The following is a 27,782-nucleotide window of genomic DNA, read 5'->3' as shown; positions in this document are numbered from 1 at the left end:
ATTGCTTATCCTGACAGAGGCTGGCTAGTCCAGGAACATCTTTCTTAGACTCCCGCCTCATAATTTGGGCTACGCCCCCAACTTTCACCTTCTGACCAAATTAACAGGCAACTGTGTTCCTTATTCTATTAGGTGGCAGGAACTCACTCAAACTAGCTGCCCTAATTTACCCCCAGGTTATAATTGTGGCAAGAGGGTGGCTTAGCCAAAGCCAGTCTTTTGTTTTGCCTTGAAGAAAATATGGAAAGCAATCTTTTAGTGGAGATGGAAGTGGGAGAGAACTGCCTTCAAGATCCAGTCCCTAACTTGGAACAGCTGTGGAAAGGAGGAACACTTGCTCGGGAATGCAAGGGCAGGAGAAAAGGTAAGAGGCAGAAACAGGAAGGAGGTTTACACAGTACACGACCACACACATTCACTTCAAGTTTTATTTTGCCTCTTGTATGGTCTTCAGATGGTTTTACAGTTCGTTTTCTACAGGAACTGAGCTGTGATCTAAACAATCAATGGAATACCACCCAACCGTAATAAATAGTCGTAACAACAGAAGATAGATAGCATAGCACTGAACAATCCTAGCGGCGTGGACATGTTTCATAGTTAGCTCTGTGACCAGAACACCAGCCAAACTTATTAAAAGCCAAGATAAAGCTGCAGCAAACTTGCTAAAAATCCTGATTCCACAGGATGACGACCATGGAATGAATCCTCCAGATAAAATGCTAGAACTGTCCACTAGTGTACAAAATGTACTTAAAAACCAAATGACATTAAGCCGTTTTAAACAGTATCTTGTAGCGATCTTCCCTTCATCTCAGCCCTTGAAAACGCAAACTTGGCTCCCCTCGTCCAACATACCTTACATATCCTGCTATCAATTGCAGGTTTCTAACCCTGAATGTGAAGAGGCCTCCTTTGTTCATCTCACCCATTCACACTCACAGGCTTTGGTTGAAAGTCACTAAGTACAATGCTTTACAAGACTCTCTTTTCAAAGCCCACACCGATGGAAATCTATGAAAGAAAATATGTTTTAAATTTCCTTCTCCTTGACCCTCCCCGCTCTCAGCTCAAAGTTAAACTGCTGATACAAAACTGCAGGGAAGCAAGATAACAAAATACTGTTAACCATCTATGGAGAAGCCAGCCAGCCATGATTAAAAAAATGAATCCTGCAGAGATTACCTGCTAGCCTCATGCTCAGAACCCTTAAACACACCAAATCTAAATTAAAATACTTGAAAGCTTTCAGAACCTGTGGTTAAAGGAAAGAGAAAAGGGTAACCGTAAGTCATTGGTTAAAGTGTGCTCATTCTTTTAAATTTGATATAAACATGCAAGAACTAAAGACTCTGATTTAATAAAACCAGTAGTAACAGGTCTTGAAATTAAAGGACAACTGACCTGTGCGCAAATGGGATCAATCAGTCCCTGAACCCTACTTGCCAGAAGTCAAAACTAACATTTCACATGCTGACCTGAATTGAGGTTAATTTCCAGAAGTGACGGCACTTTGCAACAGACTGAGTCCCATGAAGTTAGACTCTGGTACCCAAAGTGGTCATGGCCTAGCCCTAGGTGGGAGGCACTTCGAAAATAATAAAACTTCTAAAAAAACAAAGACAAAAGTAAAGAAAATACACTTTCCACTGATTTACATATTCAAAGTGCCATCTTGAATCACACCCTTTCATTTTCAAAAGGAAAATTACAAAAACAGTAAACACAAAGGATAGTCAGGTTACAGCTAGTTTAGTTTATATACAAAATAATTTACAAGTTTGTCACTTTTAGGCTTTTGCCACAAACAACTGCACATTTGTCCCTACAAAGCACAATATGCCTGAACCAATAATGGTCACGAGACAACTGGCCAAGGCTTTACAAAAAGCAGAAAAACCGCCCAAATTGAAATCATTTATTCAGCTTAAACTATGCCATAACCATCCCACTCAGACTCTCCACCCTGAAGCCTCTGAAACCAAATCTTTCTCATCTTTGCCATGTCCCCAAAGAATGAGGTACATTTCATTTAATAAGCCAAGGAGGATGACAAATGATTTTGATTACTCTTAGGTAAGAAATGCAACCACACTGGATGCAGAAAACAGTGCTGACTACATTTATTGAAGACCCCCTCCCTATAAGCCCACGTAAGAGGTCTCAGCACCTAACACAAGACCCAATAAGGAGGCCCACATCTTTCATACAGGATTTACAGCAATACTATCTTTTTCCAACCAGCGAGTAGTCTCTAAGCATGATGAGTGAGTTTTACATAGTCCTCTTTGTTTCCAATCTGAATTAGCCGATCTGTTGCCGCTCCAGAGGCTGAGCTGTATGAAGACCCCAACCACCACCCACCAGGTGAAGTGAAGAGACTTCCCAACAGTTCATAGTGCCAACAAACGTCACAGGCTCCGACCAAGTATAACCACATCCTTTGGAAATCCTTCCATTTTTGCAATTTCAAAACAGCCTAACTTGCTGTAAAATTCCAAAATTCTTTTATCATCAGGTCTCACTTCACAGAAAGCCCCTCGAGAGCCTAGGGGGGAAAAAAAAATCAAAATATAAATGTCACTTAATTCGTAGAATTATGAATATGAATTGTAATTAATCTCTAATATATTTCAAAAAGATCATAGTACTGGCTTATCTATACCAGCCTCTAAATTTCATACTTTTTAAAATTTATATCAAAAGTCAATACTTATATTCATCAATACTGCAGTGATAACTACCTTAAAGTGATGGATATGTTAACTAGCTTTAATATGGTGATTATTTCACAATGTATTTCAAGTCATCAAATTGTACACCTTAAATATATACAATTCTTAATTGTCAAATATACTTCAAAAATTTTTTTTTTGCATGGTAACACTCTTCCCCAGAAAGAAAATCTTTTGGCACAGAGGTTGTAAGAAACCTCAAGGCAAAGGATACCTCTGTTGAATGTTATAATATATTTATGTAAAGTATCTTTGAGGGACCCACAGGGCAGAGACTATTCCAGCCTATGTCGCAAGCCAATACAACCAGAATGTGTTTTATATGTTAAAGACATGCCTCATACACCTGCATGATTCAGTTCCAAGCACAACAGTGAGAATTATACTTTCATCGAACAGAGCTGTTTAAATTATCCCACAAAGGGGACACCACTGAATCAAATGATATAAAGATGCAACAAAAGTGCATCCTCACACATCAAGAACCCTCTAATTAGTGCACAACAAGCTGCCCATTTTTGTATTGCCAAAGGCTAAAAAGTTGTTTTTGTTTTTTTTACAACTTTAAAAGGTTGTTTAAAAAAAGAACATGCAAGGCTTCCCTGGTGGCGCAGTGGTTGAGAGTCTGCCTGCCGATGCAGGGGACACGGGTTCGTGCCCCGGTCCGGGAAGATCCCACATGCCGCAGAGCGGCTAGGCCCGTGTGAGCCATGGCCACTGAGCCTGTGCGTCCGGAGCCTGTGCTCCGCAACGGGAGAGGCCACAACAGTGAGAGGCCCACGTACCGCAAAACAAACAAACAAAAAACATGCAATGGAACACTGTATGTTGCCTTTTTAAAGCCTAGAATACTCAATATCTGGCCCTTTACAGAAAAAGTTTTCATACCACTAAGGTACAGCAAAGTATTTTTGAAGGTTTAAGTAACAAACTCAAAAAACATCAGCAACTCTGCATTCCTAAATGAAGTCTTCCCGAGGTTCGTTTAATTTTCAACTATCATTTTTTATAAGTTTCCTAGCAAAATAAACGTACACTTCTCATTTAATTGGGGCTCAAAAATAAGCATTCATAGTGTAAAAGAGCAGTATTTTTCAATGATTAATACACATCCAATTCTTGCAGCACTAATAATTCAGAAGCAAAACCATAAATGGTGGAGAAGGGAATGTAAATTCACTTCTTTCTTTTTATCCTAAAATAGAGTCCTGTCCCCACATAACCCAAATACCAGCAACTCTACAAATATGTACTCACCATTAGCCTTCAGTGAAGACAGGAGGCAAGCCATCATGCTTTTGGCTACACTTGGATCAGTTACTTTTTTGTGAATATCCATCTTTATCAGAGAAGGGAAGTTGGCAAGGAAAGTTTCTGGCAACACTTCCTGCTCTTCATGGAAACTCAACATAATTTTCTGTAAAATTTAGGAAGAATCTCTTGACTTTCAGTAGCTACTCATTATGAATCCATATATCCCAACTACAGAACTCAGTAACAGGAAAAGGAAAGCAATATTCAATAACTCTTCTGGTAATTATAAAATTACCACATGCAGAATTAATTAGCTTATAATTCTAGCTGAAGCGTTTTTATTTTTTTAAAAGTTTGTTTAAATGTAATGTGGTATACTGGATTGGATCCTGGAACAGATAAAGGACATTAGTGGAAAAACTGGTAAGTAAGGTGAGGAGTTTATAGCAATGTACCAAAGTTGGTTTCTCAGACTTAGGACAAATGTAGAAAATGGGTGAAGGGTATACTGGAACTCTGTATTATCTTTGTAACTTCTGTACATCTAAAATTATTCTAAGTAAAAAATAAATAATTCAAAATAAAACAATTTTTTAAAAGTTTGTATTGCACAAAAATGTGAATGTATTTAACACTACTGAACTGTACACTAAAAAAATATGGTTAAAACAGTAAATTTTATGTTATGTATGCTTTACCACAATTTTTACAAAAAGGTTTATAAGAGACACACTGGTTTTTCTTCATAGGTTCCTATGCTGAGAACTGTCACATATGGAAAAGCAACACATCAACAGCTCAATCACTAGCATGCTGCAGTCATGTCGATGAAATCCCAAGTAAGGGAGCCTACTCCAACCCAGCCTCCTATTACATAGAGACAATGTCACAAATACGAGTCCAAGTATATTCTCTAAAAGTATTCATTGAAAATAAAAATTATCCTCAAGAAGAAACTATTTTTAAAGTTCATTCCTATTAGTTTTTAATTACCATGAGAAATGCATTATTGAGAAAGTAAGTTAGCTTCATTAGCACACAAATGAGAGATTTTTAATTACCTAAACTTGCCCTGAGTACCCAAAGAAGAGACCATAACATCCTTAAGTTTGGTGCTTCAAAACAGAAAGGGAGGGAGAAAGAAGGTTCTTTAATTGTCTATGTTGTGCTTTTACTTGAGAAAGTATTACAACAACGCTTCCAAATCAAAAACCGTAGAGAACAGTGGAAAATACCATGCTAATAAGAATAAGCCCTAAGGATTCTTCTCTGTAAGAAATTTAGTAAGCACTGGGATTTTAAGATATATCTGCTTGCTTTTTTAATAAGTATTTTATTTTCTAAAAAACTACCATTGTATAATTCTAAATCTGTGTATTACCTCAGCCTCAGAGAGTTCTTTGTCACCATTTGGTTTGGTATACTTCTCCTGCATGAAGGGAATCCAGGAAATTTTACATTTTTTAATGAAGGGGGTCACATCTACAGTGCCCAGGGCATAACCACATATGCCATCTTCATCTTCTAGGACAAAACAGTAATCCAGGCTGAGGGAAAGCAGCCCTCCTACTAACCTGCTCACAAGAAAAGAGACCAGAGTGAGTTAAGTTACTAACACAAAACATTAGAATTCAGTGATGTAACGCCCAATATACTCGAATGACAATGCGTGGAAACTACATTCGATGTAAATACAAACTGAAAATATACACATATTAATGCTCAGATTTTATTACAACTAAAGTAGGACTTCTAAAAAACTCTATTTCCAGTCAGCACCTCCCCTCAACCTGATAAACCTGGCTATGAAATGTCTACTCCCAAATCCAACAAATCAGAATACTTCATCACATACTTGTCTCCAATAAGGTCAGGCTGACTTTGAAAAGGTAAACCGACTCCATCGTCATACATTTCTCTGCAAATCTTGTACACGGAAGCCTGAAAATATAATCTAGTTAAGCAACACATCAAGAAAAATGGCAACAGAATTTAACAATATGACTCATAAGTCAGAATGGACTTCTAGAAGAGGGAGTAACAAAACGTTTGGCTTGTCATAAATATCACCTCTGCTTTGTTAAATAGAGATTTATTGAGTCATATTTGTAAAGCTAGTAGAAAACAGCATGGTTATAGTAAACAGTGAGAATTGCTTTGCAGGGGATAGTTTTAGACAGTAAGTAGTAGATTCAAAATCCAGCAAACTATGAGGCTGAGTCTCTCTCAGTTTTCTATACATCCCAAATGTTTAAAACATGTTATTGTCTTTAAGCAGGCATGCTTTTTATTTCTATAGCTGATTATCAAGCAGCCTGTAAGCACTTCACAACTGAAAACTGCAGAAAATATATAGGAGAGAATCAGCTGAGAACAACTGATCATTCAGACATCGTTCAGTAATTCCAACTGTGAATACATTTCATCTGTTTTTTGTTTTTTTTAAAGAACTGACACGAGATGTTGAGTCTAAACTCCTTCAGCTCTTCTTTAAACATCCCATGTTCAATGTTTTAGTTAAACTTTCTCCATCTAAAGTTTTAAGACACAAAACTGATTCTTTTAACCAGGGAGTTCAAAGGAAAGGATTAAGTGTTCACCATAACCATACACCAAGTTGACAGGTAGATGATTACCTCATCTTTAGGAAAGTATGGTCTGATAGTATAAACTTTGGAGGTCGGAGTCAGTGGGGGTGGTTGAAAAAAGAGGTCATTTGCCCCATCAATTGGCAGCAAACGCTGTGGGAAGAAAAAAAAGGGAGATGATCAGTGTTGGGAAGATATTTACTTTTAATGAGTGTGCACTGCAGATTACCAACTTAACATTAACTGGCTACTGCAGGCAGACCTAAAGAAGAGGGGTGTGCTATGCTTTACTAATAAAAACACCTCTTTGCTGGGGGAGGGGAGTGCTTCTGAATAGAAATTACCCAAACTGAGTTACATAGCTTTAGTGACATACTACTGGGGATTTAAATATACAGTAAAAAAAAAATTCTATTCCAATTATGACAAATCTATCTTTTAAACCAATCTTATATAGACCATCTCTCACTAAAAGATGGCAGAACAGACTGTCAGGAGGAGAGGTTTGGTCTGAAGAGGGTTATCTGTCCAGGAGACGCTTTATCCCCAAAGCAATGCGCTTCAGTTTGCTGTGCGCAGCAGAGCACCTGTTGGGGGGAGAAAAGTAGAGCACCTGAAAGTCCATGAACAAATTCCGAAACCAAATAAACTTCATATTTTGTTCAAATTTTCATTCCTGGACTGTTCTTTCAAGTATTACTTATAAAATAATTGGGAAAATATCCAAAAGCCCTTTCACTGTTCATTTGCATAATCATTCATCCTTTTTGCTCATGGAGTTTCCACTGGCAGACAAGCATGCGCGCATTGTGCATTGCGGGCGCAGATTAAAATGCTGTGCGACCTGCAAAGAAACAATGTGAAGTGTATACCTAGAGCCGCTGCGCTTCGCAGGCGCGGGGGGGAATTGGCAGCATCTCCTTCAGAAATTACTGCGAAAGAGGAGGAAAATTTGATTTAAAATCCAGCTATGTAACTAATTGAATTTGGGACTAGAAAGCCTTCGGCAGACCAATCCTTCCAGCCATCTGATGCGCAACATAAGGTTTCTCATAAGACAAAGAAAACGTCAATTCAGTTGTGAATTCATATTGATACCTGGAACTCTCCTGCTAGACCACCTCTAAAGGCCCAGGGTTCTTGGTCTCCAATTAAGAACTGTGCTGAAGAATGACTACGACACCCTGTTGAGATCAGATCCAAGCGGAGAACGTTACGAGAAAGGGGATTTCCTGGGGTCTCAAACGTCCAACAAACTAACAAACACTTTGTGGAAACAGCTCTCTAACAATAATCCAGGGTTTCAGGACAAGGCTGTGATAATAATTTTTTTTAATTTGTAATGGAATTTCAATACTGATGTTCCTTCCTCTGATCAATGAATAATCATTCTTCTAGTGAAAGAGTTCTACCCTTTCTTAAATTATTGGAAGGAAAAAGTGTCAAGTTTGTCTGGGTCACACTTATATATTCCCTAGGTACAGCTGTAAAAATCAAGGCAGCTGCTTGCTCTGTAGCAAAATTACAGTAACTTTAAAGTTAAGTGAAGTGAGATTGATGAGACATTTTATTATCACAGCCCATGAAGGAATTAAACTTGTCTGAAGTCACATTTTACATTTTGAGGAAGGGTACAGGGAAGGGAAAAAGGGGGGAAAAGGGGTTAATCTTGTCAGAAAACTAAGGTCAGCAGAATAAGTAAAAGAAATTATTCAGTAAGTTGACAATGAAACACAATGAGTACTTTTTCTTTTTTTTCTGACAAGGACAATCCAAATTCAGACTTGGCTAGTAACAGTATCAGTCTGACAGATTCTGAGAACTAAGGAGAGCCAATTGATGCTCCTAATTTGTCCACAGCTAAAACGTACTTTCCTTGAAAGTATGACAGTATCTGGCTCCTCTGATCAACCACTATCATCTTTGCAGTGCACTTAGCTCACACATGGAGTGGCAAGCTTTGAGGCCCAAAAGTCAGCATTTAAGGTCACCACTTAACCAACTCCACAGGCAATAAAGGAAGCTAATAATAAGAGATAATTAAAAGCAATTATAATTGCCTTCCATAGGCAATAAAGGAAGCTAATAAGATAATTAAAAGATAATTTGGAGGCCAAATCAAAATCACCTGCCTAGTCTTCTGACAAGATAAAGCAGCGCAATATAGTTCTTTTCCAATTGAAGACAGCATTCTACCTCCTGTTCAAGTTAACAGTCTCATCAGTACAATACACAGTGTGCTAGTCAGACAGTCCCAAAGCAAACCAATTTTTTTGTTGACAATTCAGGCCCATTAAGAGATTATATCCAGGGTTGTCATTTTTCAGGGGTAGGGGTACTTAAAAATATATATATATAATGTAATATTTGTAAAATAAATATGAAATAGGGGGTCAAAATTTAGGTTATGAAGAGAACCTGCCCCATTCCATAGCTCAGTGTAAACTTACACTGCAGGAAAAAACTACACGTCTCAAACTTTAAGATGAGCCAATTTCCCCTACCCCCCACTTTGAGACTACAACATAACTAGCACTTCCAACTATTACAATAAAAAGCTGCATGTACGAAGAGCTGTATAAATGAAAACATGGTTAATGCCTCAGTCGCTGCGCAAACGTGACTTCAGTTCATGCCTACTGCCCTTAAATCTACCTGAGCTACCTCACAGAACCTTTTAAGTTAAACTAATTAATCATGACGCGCTGTGAACATCTGCCGCTGTCCATCCAATAGTAGTAGAACTTGTGCTGAGGATTCTCCCATCTGTACACAATGGGGAAGAAGATAATAGAAGTCGTTAGTAATCAAAAGTACTGCATAGCCACATTCTTTAAAGGACTGAATGCCAGCTGGACTGGAGACTAGAGGAAAAGAAAGGGTACTAATCAGTAACTCCCTGAAATTACTGTAGAACCATGAAAATACTCTCTTTGTCGTGAGCTGTTGTAAAGCTATGTGGATGCCTAGATGATTATTTAAAGCTTCTAAGACGCTCTGACCTTGAGACTGTACAACAGCTATATACAATCTGGGAAAGCTGCCCCCATAACTGCACAGTACAGAGGTAAAGCCTGAGAGGAAAAAGCAGCAATACTGTATATAATCAAGAATCTTTAGTAATTCTTGAATTAAAAGCTGAGTATCAAATGTTTTAAGCAACACTTTCTCAAACTTAATAATCCGGATTACAGGTTCGAAACTTAAGAACTTCAATCCCTATAAGGGTTAATTTTATCCTCTTGGCCAAAAGCCTGGAAGGCAAATGCCATCATCCAACAATTAATACAGAGGTTTTTCCTAAGCCTAAGGGCAGACGTGTATCATAGAGAAGAGGTATCTTGGAGCCTTTTAACAGGAGGAGGTCAAAATTCTCTTTTACCTGTTGTGCTACATATACAGGAACCCAAAATTCTCTATTTTCTTTTTCCCCAATTCATTTATTCATTTTTTATTTTTGGCCGTGCCTCATGGCTTGCGGGTAGTGCCCGGACTAGAGATCGAGCCCATGCCCCCTGCAATGGAAGCGTGGAATCCTAACCACTGGACAGTCAGGGAATTCCCTCTACTTTCAAATTAACAATGAGAGACTCTATTTTTAGCTGCTAATTAGTTGTATCACAGGAAAAATTTCTTTTTATATTTAAGAGTCCAAAAGTATATATGCAGAAAGTGAGAAATCTCTTTGCTACTACTCCTGAGTTACTCTAAGCTCACCGTGTTTCACACTTCTATTTCACAGCCAAGAGTATGTAACCCATCATAGTATTTGTGACTACTATGAAAACTATGACATGTCAGTTAGCCTTGCTGCCTGCTGTGTGCTATGCATAAGTCCATTAGATATTCCTTATAGCTGGATTGAAAACCTGGAAATGAAATGAGATCCCTGGAGAAACTTGGCCATGCTGGTGCTTTTTACCAAGTTTGAAAATTAAAAAAAAAAAAAAAAAAAAAATCACTGTTTTCCAAAGAGAAGTCCATTTAATGAAGCAGAGTTTTCAGGGCATTGCAATTTTTATCCCCTGCTAAAACCAATTACTTGGTAGAGACATAAAGAAAAAGCTCTGTGAAATAATACCAAGTAGCACCAGAATAGCCTACCACTAAAGCTCGCATGCGCACAGGGCTGGGAGGATGGCTTCCTCTTTCCAGGCCCCCTTAGGTCATTTCGGCAATTGTTCTGTTAAACACAGCATTGATGTCATCAAGACACAGCAAGCAGCAGAGAGCTTACAGAGTCACAATTCATAGTGTCTCATCTCCAAATCAGATAAAAGTGGTATACATGGTTCCATCCAGGAAGCATTCAGTCAGAGCAAGTTAAAGTCAGTACTTTCTAACACATTTTCAAGATATTTATGCTGAATTAGCCCAAGGGAGAAAAATTAACGTGCTTGGTATATTTACTGAGGCTTGCACCTCAAGTCTGTAACAATGGGTACACCTTTGAAATCTAGGCAAAGAATTTAAACTCCCTATATGTTTTTCTCCCTGTGGGATAATGTCTTTTTTTTTTTAAGGGACAATGTATCTGAGGAGAAGAGATTACTCCTGGAATACCTACCTAACCACTGTACAAAAGACTTCACCATAGACATTATACTCTTGATATCCCAAACATAGGAGTACATGTCATAAAGGATTGTCCTGTTGGCACAATTGGAGAGCCGAGTGAACATGCCCATCACTAGTCCGCACATCTCTTCAAACTTGGCTGCCCGCGACCGCCATTCTTCAATCTATTGAGGATCAGTAAAAACACTCAAAAAATTGAAAGTTTAACAACAATCTAAAACACAGTTTATAAACTAAGCTGTTTATGTTATCAGGTACCTGCAAATTTATACTAAACATTAAAGAATCAATGGGCTTAAACTTTTAAAGACAAACAATAAAAGTTTGTCTCCCCAAACTGACAAATATTCCTAATATAATCAATTTTGACTTTCCTTCATTCTTAGCTACTATAAGGTCAAACTAAGAAACTGTATATATCAGATTCAGCAGAGTCCGTACCTACTTTACAGAACACATTCTAAGATGTGGTCAATTCTCATTTAAGACCTCCCCTGTATCAACAGCATGGGGACCATCCAGGCCAGAGAAACAGGTAAATTAAGCATACTCACTTTTTCAGAGTCTTTTCCTTTACAATTGACACTGACAACACTGCTATTTGCTCGAAGCCACTGGAACTCCCGTAACATCTGTGCTCCTTTGGGTCCATGCTCATAAGGAAGGTAGAATAGGTCAGCAAGTAACTGCAAATCCTCCAGAGTTACTGGTTCTGCAGTGTACAAAGGCTTCTCATTTGGACCAGGCACAAACTGCTCCTTGTTTGTCTGTTCATCAGTCTGCATCGGGGCAATATCACTAATGCAATCTTCCTGCATAGACATCTCTGGAGATTTTGATTCAGCTATGCTCTCTTTATCAGTGTCCATTGGTTTCAATTCCTCTGCCATTTTAGCTTCAACAATTTCAGTTAGTATTTGATTGTCATTCTTGTGGTCTGTCTCTTCCTGTTTTTCCACTACCATGTCCATGGGTTCCTCATCTGGCTGTTTCTTTTCTTCTTCCTTGGTCAGAGCTGTAGGCTCACCACTCAAGGCTGCTCCCTGGCTCATAATGGGCTCCTGGTAAACGGTTGTAACTACAGTTGTGGCATTTAAAGAGGGTGCTGCAACTAGAGGAGTCCCATCTACTACATTTGCTTTAGCCCCACTGTGTGCAACTTGCCTACCTATAAAAACAAATTGCCAGAGATAATCAGAATTAGAAACAGAACAAATTAGATCTAGAGAAATGTTTTCTTCTTACCATATCTCTAACTAAGAGCCTCAATTTGAGATTCCAAATAATTTGAGCCCCAAGAAAGTACAATTTCTCTAAACCACTGGGAGGTGGGGAAGGGAAGAGAGGAGGGGAAACACAGATCATAAACATGCCAACACCTATTACTTTCTTCTCTTTTGAAGCTCTGTATTTAAAAACTACTTCAAAAAAAGATATTTTAAAAACAAATTAGCAGGCTTCCCTAATGGCGCAGTGGTTGAGAATCCGCCTGCCAATGCAGGGGACACGGGTCCGATCCCTGGTCCGGGAAGATCCCACATGCTGCGGAGCAGCTAAAGCCCGTGCGCCACAACTACTGAGCCTGCGCTCTAGAGCCCGTGAGCCACAACTACTGAGCCCGCGTGCCACAACTACTGAAGCCCACGCGCCTAGAGCCCGTGCTCCGCGACAAGAGAAGCCACCGCAATGAGAAGCCCGCGCACTGCAACGAAGAGTAGCCCCCGCTCACCACAACTAGAGGAAGCCCACGCGCAGCAACAGAAACCCAACACAGCCAAAAATAAATAAATAAAATAAATTTATATATATATATATATTAAAAAACAAATTAGCATTCCATCAAAATAAAAGCTATTTAAGACCAAAAGTAAAATTAAAAAAACCTTATCCTCTAGATTCCTAAATTTCATTTTGCTTGGCAGGCCTATAAGAAGACACATTACAAATGTCCTTTACTTTATGTCGCAAACAATGTGATCCAACCCCCTTACAAAGAAAGGCCAAACTCACTGCTGTACTGATGAGGTACGCCAAACTCCTGCAACCATTCTGTTAAAGCTAACTTTAGAGCCATCTGTGGACTATAGAGTACATCAGTTTCTATATCTTCATCACTGCCTTCATTTTCTAACTTTATCTGGATCGACACAGTACTGTCTTCACTATCAGCTGCAAAAAAGAGAGAAAGAGCACAAAAACAGTTTTCATTACAAAACACTAATTGTTACAGTAAACCCAGAGAAGCAAAGAACTGGAACAAGAACAAACCTTAAGCATAATATGCAAACACAACCAAGACCCTTCACTGAACCACTTCACCCAGAATAGTCATCTAAATGCATTGCTAAATGTAAAATTCCAATTGAAATATTAAACATTAACTTTAGAATCACTGGACAAGGCAGTCATAAATGTCCACTTATTATCAATTATTGGGAATGCAAGGTTAAAGGCACTATACTTCCCATAAAGAAGATTCCCTACCCTTCAGGGGTTTATAACTTAAAAAGGCAAATAATTATGAAAAAATAATGGGCACATTAATAAATGCATTGAGGGGAGAAGAGAAAATTGATAGAGAGCCCACATATGAGCACAGATAATAAGCATATAAAAGAACCAGGATAGCGGTAGAAAAAATTAAGTCTGAACTCTCTTTGGCTTGGTATTCAAATCCCACTATTCTTAGCTTTCCTTCTTATTCCCCTGCACACGGGCCAGTCTGGCTAATGTCCACTAGTCGTTAACATGCTTCATGCTCTGCCTTAAAAGAGGTAGATACTAACAGCCATGTATACAGAGAGGACTGAGATTATATCCCTAACTCTGTGTTTTTTACTGGGGAGAGGGGGTGACAATGACTGAGTCTTGAAGGGAAGCATTAATTCAATAAACAGAACTGGAAGTAGGGGTACAGAACTGAGAAACAGAACACAACTTTCAACTACATACCACTAAGCACCATAATGTGACATTTCAATACCCCGCAATGGGCCAAAATTCAGGTAACTTGAAATTTTCAGAGTCTAGTATTTTCATCTCTAGCCCACCAACCCTTTAATGCCCTGCAGACTTTACTCATACTTCGACCCAGTGTAAGTAACTCCTCCTCTATGAAATCATTTACCAGCACTTTCGCTTAGCAGAAGTTATCACTGCCTCCTGTGTTCCCCCTAGCACTCTGTAGATAATTATCTCAGCACTTATCATTCTATAGTACAGTTGCCTATCTGCTTTATCTAACACCAGACTAAATTCTTTCAAAGTAGGGACTATTTTAGTCTTTGCATCCTTCGTGTCTGATAAATAGGTGTTTAAATGTTAGTGAATAAACAACTAGTCAGCATTCTCCTACTTGGAACTCAATTAGGAATTTTTCATAAATAAAAATCAGTAAGCCAATGTCTAAAATGAGAAAATGTCTCATAAATGTAAGCTGAACTTAAATTATATATTAAGTAACTCAGAGAATATTTAGCCATCTAAAATACACCATTTAATAAAATCACCTGAAAACACAAATTCAATCAGAATTATTCAAGGGATAACAGGAACACTAAAAGACTACCTTGTCTAGTTACTCAGACTTGAAAGGCTAAGACACATTTTAAAAACAAAGAACTGAGGCCAAGAAGTTATTAAGTAACTTGTGCAAAGGCAGTCCAAGCAGCCCTTTTTCTATCATATACAACTCATTCACAGGACTAAACAACACCTTAAAAAAATCCTCTTAAATCTTGATGACAAAAGAATGCATACTTGCCAATGGTTCTACTTAATCCCAACTCTCCTCCCAAAGTCAAGAATTAAGTCATCTACTTACTCATCACTACATCTTTCCTCACTCCATTCATGTTTGACTTGTACCAGGTGGCAAGGGTGTGGATAGCAACATAGTTGGCTTCAAATTCACAATTTGGATTAGTCAAGACTCCTTTTAACCGCGGGATCAGTTCTGTAGATCTTCCTTTGTATGGGCCCAGAAATAGTCTCTTCTGATCATAATCATTAGCATGAATGTTATCCCAGATTACTGGAGCTCTCTTAATAATCTTAGAAACCTCTTCAATGGACTCTACTGGAATTTCTTTAGAAACAACTTTGGGACCTAGAAATAATGACCACCATTTATTAAAAGACTCTCACACAAGACAGTGGCATGGACATATATACACTACCAAACGTAAAATAGATAGCTAGCGGGAAGCAGCCGCATAGCACAGGGGAGATCACCTCGGTGCTTTGTGACCACCTAGAGGGGTGGGTAGGGAGGGTGGGAGGGAGGGAGAGGGAAGAGATATGGGGATATATGTATACATATAGCTGATTCACTTTGTTATAAAGCAGAAACTAACACACCATTGTAAAACAATTATACTCCAATAAAGATGTTTTAATAAATTAATAAATTAAATAAATAAATAAATCCTCAGAGGAAATTTTTTTAAAACAAAAACAACAAAAAGATTTTTTAATCTTTTAAACAAAAACAACAACAAAAAAAGCTGAGCCTTAACCAGAACATTTTGTTTTAATTCTCTTTCTTTTACAAAGTACACATTCTTCACTTAGTATTAAAAATATCTTTGAGGTTTTATAAAGCAGAAACTAACACACCATTGTAAAGCAATTATACTCCAATACAGATGTTAAAAAAAAAATCTTTGAGGATTTTTCAGTGAGTCTGAGTATCAGTTACTGGTAAACAATAGATCTGTAGGGATCTGGGCTAACAGGTATTGGTCTCAGCACTAGGAGAATGCTGTATTTTATAAAATGAAAGCTGTAATGCTGGATTGACAGTTAGTAATCGATGAGCTGTATTAGCTTTCATTCTAAGAATTAAGGGCAGAAATCCTCCCAGGGTTTAGGTTAATTAGACTTTGTCTAATTGAGGATATATTATAATGGTAAAAAATGGTTAACATGGAAATTTCTTTCTTACTGATGTATCACTTTGCAGAAAGTTACCCAAACCTTAAATATTCCTACCTTTTAACCACTAATTCTATTTCTGAGAATCTGACCTGAGGAAATGTAGGGCAAGAGGAATAAAGCTGAGTAAAAGGACATATTGCTGTGTTATTTTAAAAAGAAAAATTGTTATGAAATATAACAAAGGAAAATAATTATATGCAGTATATTTTGAAGAACCATGTATGAGAGTCTTTTTTTTTTTTTTTTTTTGCGGTACGTGGGCCTCTCACTGTTGTGGCCTCTCCTGTTGCGGAGCACAGGCTCCGGATGCGCAGGCTCAGCGGCCATGGCTCACAGGCCCAGCCGCTCCGCGGCATGTGGGATCTTCCCGGACTGGGGCACGAACCCGTGTCCCCTGCATCGGCAGGCGGACTCTCAACCACTGCGCCACCAGGGAAGCCCAAGGTTCAGCTTTTTAAAAGTATCCAATTAGGGGCTTCCCTGGTGGCGCAGTGGTTGAGAATTCACCTGACAAAGCAGGTTTGAGTCCTGATCCGGGAAGATCCCACATGCCACAGAGCAACTAAGCCCATGCGCCACAACTACTGAGCCTGCGCTCTAGAGCCTGAGAGCCACAACTACTGAAGCCCACGCACCTAGAGCCTGTGCTCCGCAACAACAGAAACCACCGTGAGAAGCCCGCACACTGCAACAAAGTGCAGCCCCCCCCTTGCCGCAATTAGAGAAAGCCCGCATGCAGCAACCAAGACCCAACATAGCCAAAAATAAAAAATAAAAATAAACTTTAAAAATAAATAAAAGTATCCAATTAACCAGAACAACCAACTCCCAAGGTCCTAGTTAATTAAAAGTTTTACTGTCTAAATCTTTTGAGACTTACCTGTCCACAACACCTCAATTCCAGGTAGGAGCTTTTCACCCACAGTCCTTAAGTAAGGAGACTGAGACACATTTGGATAACAGAAAGTGCCACAATATTCTGAATGTAGGGGGAAAAATTAATCAGTAAAACAGTCAGGAGTGAAATGGTCATGAGTTTTTGAATAGGGATAAAAATGTCTACCAATTCTAAATTATTTTCATCCAAATGATAAAAGGCCTCCATGTTACGTCCCAAAAGAAGTAAACTCAAGTGGGTAGTTCATTTATGACTCAACTTAAAAAAAAAAAAGAATCAAATCATAAAATCTGATATTCTTCCTCTAGTATTAGGACAGATCAATCCTTATGGTCCTATGGTCACCAGAAATACAAGTTTACTAAAGAAATAATTAGAATTTTTAGCATTTTCTACATAATTCTGAATTGCCTACATTTCTCAGTTACAATAAGAGGCCAAATAGACTGGATTCATAATATCATAATAGAAAGAATGCAATATTAGGCTCCTGGCTATTAGTACTCAACTACAATTGATTATAATTTGCAGTGAATTAAGTAATTACCAAGTATGATCTTATTAAACACTGAGTATTCACATAGTATCAGACCACTGAGATAAGGTTCATGGCTCACAATACTCTTAAGAGAGACATATACACAGTTAAATAAATCAGTCTAAAATTTCTTAGAACTTTTTTAACTCTTCCTGAACAAGAAGTCAAAACTAGGGAAGTTTTCCTATAGGCTGAATTTTGAGAGGCAAAAAAAGAGAAAAAACATTTTCAATGGAAGGAACCAGGGAGAGATGAGAGGGGGAAAAAAAGAAAAAGGGAGAAAAAATTATTAAGCTTTCTATGCTGACTACTGGAAGTTAAGAGCCCAGATGGGAGTGGGAGGAATGAAAAGGGATACAGATATGCAAGGGCAGAAAAAAGGAACAAGTAGGAGGATATGAGAAGTGACTAAGTTAAAAGCAATGTAAATTTGATTTTTTCTAGCTTTCATTTTTATAATACTATCCCCTCCTCTAATCCTGAACATGTAATGTTCATATACTTCTAGTACCAAAAAAAACCATAAAATCTTTTGCCTATTCAGTTGTCATTTATTAATTCCTAAAATCTCTCCAATTTAAGATGTGCAGAAATATCTTCTAGAAAAAGAATTCCTACCTTTATATACCAAAGGGAGAGGGGACAACACAATAAAGCCCATACATGGTCTTTTGAAAGTTATATATTTCAAGAAGACTAGTTAAATATAAAGCTATTATATACAATACCTGTGGGACAGAAGAGGAAAGTTTCTGGCTCTCCCAGGTACTGATAAATTTCATTTGTGATGGAGACCTGGGCATGGGCAAAAGAACTGAATACCTCTTTGTCAGCTGCACACATATTATGGTCAATATCATCAAAAAGCAAGGCAAATGACCTGCATCCAAACTGAGAAACCTAGGAAAAGAAAAAAAAAAAAAATAAGATGCTTTACCAGCTCATCTTACAGAGTAAAAAACACAGGATTTCAAATATTAAAGTATATACTTAATAGTTATACTTAAAAGTCAAATATTTTCCTTAGTACAATGTTCAATGCCAAGCCACTGGCTTTATATTTTCTATGTTAAACAGCTAGACAGTTTTGGGACCCATTTTTTCATTTGGGTTTGAATGCAATATGCCAGTATGTCTAACAAAGCTTCTATAATGCAGCTTATCCTTCTACCTCCTTCACTGCCAACTATAGAAAACCAAACAGAAAAAAAAAAAAAACCCGTGAACAATAAATAAACTCTAAGACATGACAAACCCAAGTCACCTGTTCCAATCAAGATACACTGATGCTAATTAATTTCTTTGCACATTTGCACATAAATCTAGGCCATCAATCAGAAAGACCAACATAGTACAATATGATCAAATAGGTAAATAACCTTTTAAAAGCTTATTCACAGAAATTTAACTACTTTAAATTTTTTTTTTTTTTTGGCCGTACCACACGGCTTGTGGGATCTTAGTTCCCCGAAAAGAGACTGAACCTGGCCCCAGCAATGAAAGCACCAAGTCCTAATCCCTGGACCGCCAGGAACCTCCCAAACTACTTTAAATTTTTTACCAGCCATTTTAATGCCACCAATAATATATATATATATATATATATATATATATATATTTTTTTTTTTTTTTTTTTTTTTAAAGGCCGCACTGCGTGGCATGCGGGATTTCTTAGTTCCCTGACCAGGGATCGAACCTGCACCCCGTGCACTGGAAGCACAGAGTTGTCACCATTGGACCGCCAGGGAAATCCAATATAAACTTTTGCTTAAAGAAACATATATAGGGGACATCCCTAGCGGTCCAGTGGTGAAGACTCCGCACTTCCAATGCAGGGGGTGTGGGTTCGATCCCTGGTACGGAACTAAGATCCCGCATACCACATGGCCAAAAAAAAAAGAAAAAAGAAACATATATATATTTTAAAAATCAGCACACTTACTTTACCAAAAAACATGTGCAGCTTTTATGTTAAGTAGAATTTAGACTCCAATCAGGTTCACCAACAGCTTACACGTTTACCTAGTTTTTCTTCTCATTTTGGGAAACTAGCCAACCATGTCCAAACTGAATTACATCTCTTGTCCATATAACTGAGTGAACCCCTATTTCTATAACCTCACTCAGAAATTCAGTCAGGCACCCAACAGAGTTTCTGGAAATGTGACTCTGGACCACTCAGAATTTCCTGGAATCTGAGGTAAGTCTCCACCTCAAGTCTATATTAAGAATCTCTGGGAATGGAGCCCATAAGAACCCTTTTAAGCATCACTTCTAAGCACTGTTTTAAGGCAGTTCTTATGCAAACTTAAGTTTGAGACGCAATGGTACCTCCAGTAAAGCTCTTTTGACTCACTTTAGAAAACATTCCTCTTATCAAAAAAGTTAAAGTAAAAAAATTTGTACGGAAACAAAGAAGTACTATGAATTTGGTTTCCTTTTTACATCATAAAAGCAACTCAGAAAACTTTTAGTTTCATGTACTGATTCAGGGAAAAATAATGAAAAAATAAGGAAATTACCTGGTCCAGTTTGCGTTTCAATGTAGATACTTCCTTGGGGTTAGAAAAGGTAATATCCAATCCAGGTGAGATAGCATAGATGAACTCTATCTCATATTCCCGTGCAGCAGAGATGAGAGTCATAAGTTGCTCTAAAGAATAGAGTCCATGATTTAAGAAAGCACCACAAAAACTAAAAGAGGCTTCACCTTCAAACTGAAGGTTATTTTCTCCAATTTTCAATGAGTCAAGGAAAAAAAAAAGTCCCTTAAGTTCTACAAAATTGTCAGGTCCAATGTGACAATACGTAATGGCACAAACCTGATGAGATTTAACGTCACCCTGAACTCAATAAAAGCATTGCCATTTCTCAAAAATACTGAATTAAGCATCAATTCTCTTACTGAATACAAAACATTTTTATTTCCTATAGTATTTCAGAGGTATGCTTTTGTTTTTGCTGTCTCTGTACAACTGGAATTCCTAAATAAATACATCTACATATGGCAACTTTATAATTTGGAAAAAAAGAAAAAATGTGTTCTTAAGAACCCGGGTTAAGTGATGGCCTTAACAATCTTGACATCTTTGTAACTACAAGAAAAATATTCATCACAGTTTTAAGTCTCTAAAATGTGAAAGACAATTTTCCTAAGTAAATTGACATTCCATAATGTCATAATTCCATAATTCCTAAGTAAATTGACTATTCCATACCACAGGATATATCTTTAAATAACTTTCAGTGGTATCTCAAAATAGTCATTTGACTATATTTTGATCATATTAAATTTCATTACCAGCATCACAAGAAAATAATCAAGTTGAAGACACTTAAGTTATATAGAGTAGTAAACAACAACACTAGATCGAGTTTTAATTGCTCTTCATATTTTAAGAAAACTTTCTGCCTTCAGTGCCTTGACTGGGCTCTGTAACCAGATATCTTGTTAGCTACCATTTAATTCAAGGTATGAAAATGTTCCCCCATTCACTCAAGTCCCCAAAGAAAAGCACCACTTGTCTAATTTACTTCTCTTATTTATGAACTTTATGTAACTAACTCGACATAAGAACACATGTAACAAGGATAGTTCAGGATGGCTTTTCACTTCAGTATAGGCCCAGACTAAGGTGAGGCCCTTCTTCATTTTAAATAAAGACAGGACCAGTAACAGAAATCAAGTGGTCAAGACCAAGCCATACTTGAGCCTGAAGCAAAAGGATCAGTAGTACTAACCCTATCTTTATTTAAAATTTTGGTATTTTGTTCGTGGATTTTTTGCATTAGTTCTGGTTTAAAAAATGGATAATAAAGTATTATTTAACTTGATTACTGATTTTTGGAGTCCTTTAAAATTTGCACTGCCGGCAGGCCCCTCACTTGCCTTGCCCTAGGCCTAGCCCTGCTTCAGCACCTCTTTGTCTAATGGCCCACTGTTTAGTCCACTGGCAGAAGTTAAAAAGCACAATTTGTGACCACAGAACAGGTGAAGTCAGACTGGCATACCTGTAAATCACACCATGGCTACACATTGTTAGAGTTACTCTTTCAATATGCACTAACACACAGAGTAACCATATAAAAGAAAACTACCTACAAAGTGAAAGTGGAATACTTAATTCTTGTACAACTACATTTAAAATTTAGCTGTTTTCTTCATGTACTCAGAATTTATGGATTAAAAAGAAAAAGATTACCAGCTTCCTCCACTGAATACATCTCTCGCCAAAACATCCTATGTTTGTAGTCATCTTTTGGAGCATACAGATATGTATTTAATTCCCATTTCTGGAGCCTTAAGAGGAGAAAAAATTACATGTATATAAACAGGCAACATGTATAACCTGTAAATCTCACTTTTTTTCCTTTTCTTGGAGCAGCTCCGTCTCTTAAAAAGCTAATATTCTGGGGCAGTAGCTTTTAACTTTTTTGTAATCCAGTGGAGTTGTAAAAAATTAAATATTATAAGGAATGTCAACATATTATAAACAGTCTTAAATAAAAATACAACAGTTCTGAGTAAGACAGATGAGCCCAAAACCTATCCAGCTTTCCCAGGAAAGTTTGAGAACCACCGCCTTAGGTGAAGAAGAGGAAAAAGACCAAGGTAAAGTAACTTCTGCAACTGAGAAATCATCAAACTGCACCTGGCCTATTCAGTGTATTTCCTCAAACAAAAGGAAATGTTAAAAAAAAAAAAAAAAAAAAGGAAATGTTAATTAAGACTCTCCTTCACATAATAAAAAAATTACCTTCTAAAGAGTTCTTTTCTCTGCTCCATAACCCATGGTCTTCCATAAAATCCTAGATCCAAAGTAAGAATGAAATTATAAGAATGTGATAAACTATCTACTGAGAAAAGCAGGTTACAATACATACAATACCACTTTGTAAAAAATATGTACAATATACAAAGATCTGAAGGATGTTTAGTAAAACATTATGGTATTTTGGGGTGATATTTTACAGTGATTTTAATTCCCTTTTTGCTTAGGTAAATTTTCTGATTTTTCTACCATGAACACATTATTTATGTGATAAAGTCATCTAAAAATAACTAAACATCATCTCTTTTCACTGCCAAAAAAGACTAAATATATTTAAATCTAACTTTTAAAAAGATTATCTCAATCTTACAGTGGGGAAAGGGGAAGCAAAGTAACCACAAACTGCTAATAATAACAATTACTACCTAGAAGGGGAGTTAAACCACTTTTAGAGGGGGAAGGGGTGAAAACAAGTAAGGTAGGGAAAAAACCAGGGACAGAATTAGAAAAGAATCTGATTCATCTAATTTTATGATGGCTTTTTTTTTTTTTGGTTCCCAAAATTATAAAAGGGACCCAAAAAAATGCCTTAAACTACACTCAACAAATTCAACATTGGAACTGGCCCAAACAGGAAACTCTCAAGCAATCTCAATTCCAGAGCAAATGTATATGAACAACTGAAAATTCAAGAACGTGACTCACTCCAGAGTATCCTAGATGGGGGCAAAGCAATAGTAATGCACACTGCAAGAAACAGAACTGCAGAATGATGACTTAAGTAGTGGTATAAGCACCAAACTGGTATTTTGAGCTGTGGCTTGTGCTAATCACACCTTACAGCTTGCCTAACCTTTATTTTCCACCTGCCTCAGTCTAATCATCTGCAAGAGATAAGGACAACCTCCCAGGAGTATCATAAAAATGGTTCAAATTGTGTTTTGAACACATAATGTTCCTTACATACACACACACACACAGAGTTTAAGAAACTAACTCAAAAACCGAAATTTCTGAACAGTAATAAACTCCACTCTAGATAGAATGGTTACTCTGCACCACAAAGACAATGACAGGCCAAAGAAAAATTCGTTACATACTAATACATGAAACTGTGGCACTTTCAATCTGGACAATTCAATGGTTACTCTCTTACAGGTGATTTAAAGTATTAGGTAAATTTCACAAGTCTTTATAGCTTTCCTACAACACTCTGCATTATCATTTTTCTCTTAAGTAGTAGGCATTAAACTTTCCTTTAGAGCTGCTTCAACATGAAAAAAAATTTGTTTTTTCAAGTGACTAACACTTTAATCTTCAGGAATCCTAACTTTGCTCTTTCAGAGTAAGGTTCATGGTTTTAGTTAATTGCCACCGCAAAGAGGAAGCAGTGCTGTTACACATGAGTTAAAATCAACAAAGTTCTGTCCATAGAACGTGCAACACTATTCACTTCATTAAACTGAACCTAAAATGAACTGGGGGCTTTGGTGATTATGATGTGTCAGTGCAGTTCATACTTGGTTTAAAAAAAAGTCTTAAAAAAAAAAAGAATTAACACTCAGGGTAGATGTTTTTAGCAAAACTTTTGTTTCACTTTTATATATGTATACATATTATATATGTGTGTGCGTTTGTTGGATTGTGATGTAAAATGTACTTTTTAGATCAAAAAAGTTTGCAGGCCACTGTAGTTAAATTATACTGGCAAATAAAAGCACAAATTAACCTCAAAAATAATAAATAAATAAATAAATAAAATCAACAAAGGTTTGTGAGGGAAAGAAAAGCAAAACAAACACCAAAAAAATATCAGGTGCTCAGTCACCAAGAAAACATACTAGGGAATTGGAAGGAGAAAAAATGACAGATAAGACAATTCTAAGTAAACTAGTTCCCTTTTAATACTATTCTGAAAAACAAACCAACTGATCTAAACCACAACTAACTTTTCTCCATAATTACTGAAGGTGTAATGGACAGGCAAGTTTCCTTAGATTCACTTTAGTCTAGCTCTAAAATTTCTAATCCCCCAGCACTCCTTTCCCACCCTCCACCCCAAGATCTTACATAACAAAGCACAGATTCTAGCTCTATATATATATACATCAATGGATAAATCAAACAAAGCAATCATGTTTTCATAAACACTGACTCCAGTCAAATACACAGGCAGTTTTCCATTCTGTTTTCCCGAAAATTCTGCAAGACAGTTAACTTTGCTGAATCGTTTCATTCCTTATGGTAGCTGCCAATTAGTCTGTTCTCTCCTACAATCAAACTTTATCTAATATAGCATAACCACCACCCATCTTTCAAATGAATACTCCGTGAGTACCAAAGCTCTCAACCAAGAGGAAAATCCTTCTTTCCTTTTCCACATCTTTCTGTTTTTTCCATAAAGACCAGTATTTTCTACAGTGTTACTCCTATGCACACCACATATAGGGGAGAACTAATAAAGTATACAGCTAAGAAACCCTGGGTCAGCCAAAATACTTCAGAAAGTTCAAATACATGCTGTACTCCAGGAAAGAGCAATAATGAAACTGATTCATGCTTAGCTTAGAATGCACAGCCGAACATTTGTTCATTACATTCATGAACTGTGATACAATCTTCTGGTCATTTTCCCCAACCACCAAAAAAGTCCATCATTCCTTTTAAATGGAAATGGGAAGGAAGTGAGAAGGGAACTTTTACACCTCTTCTGCAGTCACTAAAATTCCGTATCTCAGATACTATTAAAGTCAAAGCTTCATCCCTCAGAGACAAGGCAGAGTGGTTGGCAAAGGGCAATTTTCTAGGCTGCAAATCAATCTTCAAAGGGTGGGGGGTTCGAGACTCGCCAGCAAAAAAACAAACAAAAACACAAGTACAAACAAAAAACACAAGAACAAACAAAAATTCTAACCAAAAAGGAATTTGTAAAACTGTAAGACGACAGTGCTTCTCTTCACTCCAGGAATACAACTAGCACACCTGTACGGGTAGTCTTTTTTCTAAAGGGTGGGGACAACAAAACTACACACCTCTCTCCATTTGAACACAAACCACCCTAGAGAACAACATACCAAGGTACAAAGACGTAAAACTCAGAGTCTAAGACTAGGCTCCTTACACCGCTTCCATTGGAGCATGCCTGGCTCCAAGCCCGAGGCGGGTGGGGTCAGGCTTGTTAATAGCCAGGAGGGAATTCGACGCCGTTTCAGAACGCGAAAAAAGACCTGCCCATCCTCTCGCCTCTTCCCTCATTTCAGCAGGGTCAAATTTCAGACCCAAGGGAATAACCCCCTTTTAGAGCCCCCTGCCCCCGCAAAAAGGAAAGAACGTATTACTACTGGGGTGGAGAGGGAGTGAGGACGCTCTTGCCCAGCCCGCGCCACAACGCTCACCTTCCACCACGCCACAGAGGAACCTCCGAGCCCCTCCTGCCGCCCCGGCCACCGCTGCTCCCCCGGCCCCGGCTGGGTTGTCTTCTCCAGGGGCTGGAGCTGCCTGCGGCTCCAACGATGCGCCCGCGGAGGCGGCAGGGTTGGAGTTGAGCTCGCTCTCCCGCTCCTCCAGCGCCGCCTGGCTCTCCTTCTGCACCATCCTCCTGCCCCCGGCCGCCGCCACCTCTGCAGATCTTCCTCGGCCTCCGTCCGTAGGGCCGCCGGCCCGGAGAGCCCCAGAAAGGGCCTCGGCTTTAAGCGCGCGCCCCTCCGCTCTTTCCCCTCCCCCTCTGCCCTTCCCCCTCCCTCTCCGCAGGGACCCTAATGCCCGGATGAGAAGGGCGGCGGCACCAGCGCGAGCCCTTTGTCAGCCGCAGCCTCAGCCTTAGCTGGGGAGCCGGAAGCCTAAGCAGAGAGCGAGGCTGCGACCTCTCGTTCCCTGGAGGCAGATGGCCAAGGCTCCTTTTCTCGTTCTCAGTTAGCTTCTGCTGCCCTTCCGATAATCCTCGTACTCCCGCTGCCTCCTCCCGAAGCTCCTGGATCTCCTCTGCAGCTGCCCCTACCTCCCGCTTCCTGTTTATCCGCAGTGCGCCTGCGCCGGAGACCGGCTCAGACCGGTCCCCTCAACCCGACTCCCCCGCCTTCTTTTGGGCCAGCCTATTGAGCTTCATTCGGTAGGGGGAAGTAGAACAGACAAGCCGCGAAAAGCGGAAGGTAATGAAGGCAGTGAAATGTACCATTTGTATGCTCGCCACCCTCCAGAACGAGCCAGACTCCCTGGAACGGACCATTACCCCACCCGAAGAAGGGGAGAACGGGAGGAGGCTGGGTTGGGGCAATAAGGATGTGGATAGGGCGGGGGTGGGTGAAAAAGAGAGGTGTTTACTCTCTCAATGCGCAGGCGCGGAAATCAAGCCTCTAGTTCTTAAAGAGACAGGAAGAAACTGACCTACTTTCTACTGAGATTCTTCTGACAGGTTGGTTCATTACATCAGCCCGACCCAGGCTCGGTTCTATGAAGACAACACTCCAAGAAGCTCAGCTCACTCCTCTGCCGTGAAACATTTCCCCCTACCTCCAGCTTGGCGCTAACCCCTTTTAAAAATTAAATCATTCCTACATTCCTTCATTCAGCTGACACCTATTGAGCTTGCCCCGTACTGGCCTCTTGGGCCACTATGAGCTCACAGCATGGTGGTGCAGACTAGCGAGTACACACATAATACCCACACGGTGTACCCAAGTGTTGTGGGAGTTCAGAGGAGGGACCGACTTCATCTTCCTTTGGGGAGAGGCAGCGGCCATGGCTTCACTTTCGGGCTGGGTCATAAAGGTTAAATAGGAGTTAGCCAGGTTGAATAGGGGGGAAGAGAAGAGAGCACTTTAGGCAAGTAGAGTACAAATGTAGGAAGGGGCGAAAAGGCCTGGCCTGTTTGGGAATGGGGAGTATGAAGTGTGTGTAAAGGAGAAGTGGGATCCCTTGGGCTTCAGCATAAACATCATTTCCTTGTGGAAGCCTTCCCTGGGCCCTAGATGGGCTTGGGTCCACTTGCTATATGTTCTCAGGGCTCCCTTTGGTTCTGTCATAATGCACTTGTTGGCTGAGAGATCTGTGGCTACATGTGAGGTATAAATGTGAAAGAAGCATCTCAGTCTCATTCTGATTATTAAGACTTAGCATTGTCCATCTTCCACTTGAATCTCATATTAGACTCCTCCAGCGGTAGCCCAACTTGTAGCTCCATGGACTCTTATAGTCCCTCTTCTTTTTAATCATGGAGTGTTAAGATGGGGGTTAGGAGCAAGTATTTTCTTAGGGGACCTCCTGTGATGACAGTTGGGGGCCATAGCAGCTTCACTGGATATTGTGGTCCTTTGGGGGATTTGGGAGCTGTCATTCCAGCTGACCCCAGCCCTCAGTCTCATGACACTCTCCTCTCTGCTTCACACTTTACACTGTGGCAACTTCTAGCAAGTCATCAGCCACAATTTCATCTACTCTCCATAGCCAACACTCTAGGGTCTATGACCCAGGCAAGATGCACCT

General features: G+C 38.9%; 1 protein-coding gene across 2 annotated transcripts; it reads right to left on the bottom strand.

Moving 5' to 3' along the window:
* Positions 1–414: 414 nt before the first annotated feature.
* OGA (O-GlcNAcase) lies at positions 415–26,522 on the bottom strand. Of its 2 annotated transcripts, XM_019939852.3 has the most exons (16): positions 25,697–26,519; positions 22,287–22,338; positions 21,732–21,829; positions 20,052–20,182; positions 18,258–18,429; positions 16,974–17,072; positions 14,979–15,263; positions 13,166–13,324; positions 11,710–12,323; positions 11,145–11,319; positions 7,676–7,761; positions 6,626–6,730; positions 5,845–5,930; positions 5,371–5,563; positions 3,993–4,152; positions 415–2,548 (listed from the first exon to the last, which is right to left on the bottom strand). In XM_019939852.3, exons 1-16 carry the CDS (start codon positions 25,893–25,895, stop codon positions 2,412–2,414), a joined length of 2,751 nt encoding a protein of 916 aa, XP_019795411.1. In that variant the 5' UTR covers positions 25,896–26,519; the 3' UTR covers positions 415–2,411. The 2 variants fall into 2 exon arrangements, with proteins under 2 accessions (XP_019795411.1, XP_073650144.1); XM_073794043.1 differs by lacking the exon at positions 13,166–13,324 and having other exon boundaries at positions 25,697–26,522.
* Positions 26,523–27,782: the final 1,260 nt, after the last annotated feature.

This window comes from Tursiops truncatus, chromosome 16, assembly GCF_011762595.2.
Source record: "Tursiops truncatus isolate mTurTru1 chromosome 16, mTurTru1.mat.Y, whole genome shotgun sequence".
NCBI lineage: Eukaryota > Metazoa > Chordata > Mammalia > Artiodactyla > Delphinidae > Tursiops > Tursiops truncatus.
The sequence above is the reverse complement of the archived record's forward strand: the minus strand, read 5'-3'. Positions and strand labels throughout refer to the sequence as shown.

Bases quoted from the DNA above. Each gene is read 5' to 3' on its own strand.
- OGA (XM_019939852.3), bottom strand. From the start codon at position 25,895: ATGGTGCAGAAGGAGAGCCAGGCGGCGCTGGAGGAGCGGGAGAGCGAG. The intron at 17,073-18,257 runs GTATTGTATATA...CCCTACATTCAG, and splicing joins TTTCCTCTTCTGTCCCACAG to AATATTGTGGCACTTTCTGT. The intron at 5,564-5,844 runs GTATGTGATGAA...TCTTGTGAGCAG, and splicing joins CCTGACCTTATTGGAGACAA to GTTAGTAGGAGGGCTGCTTT.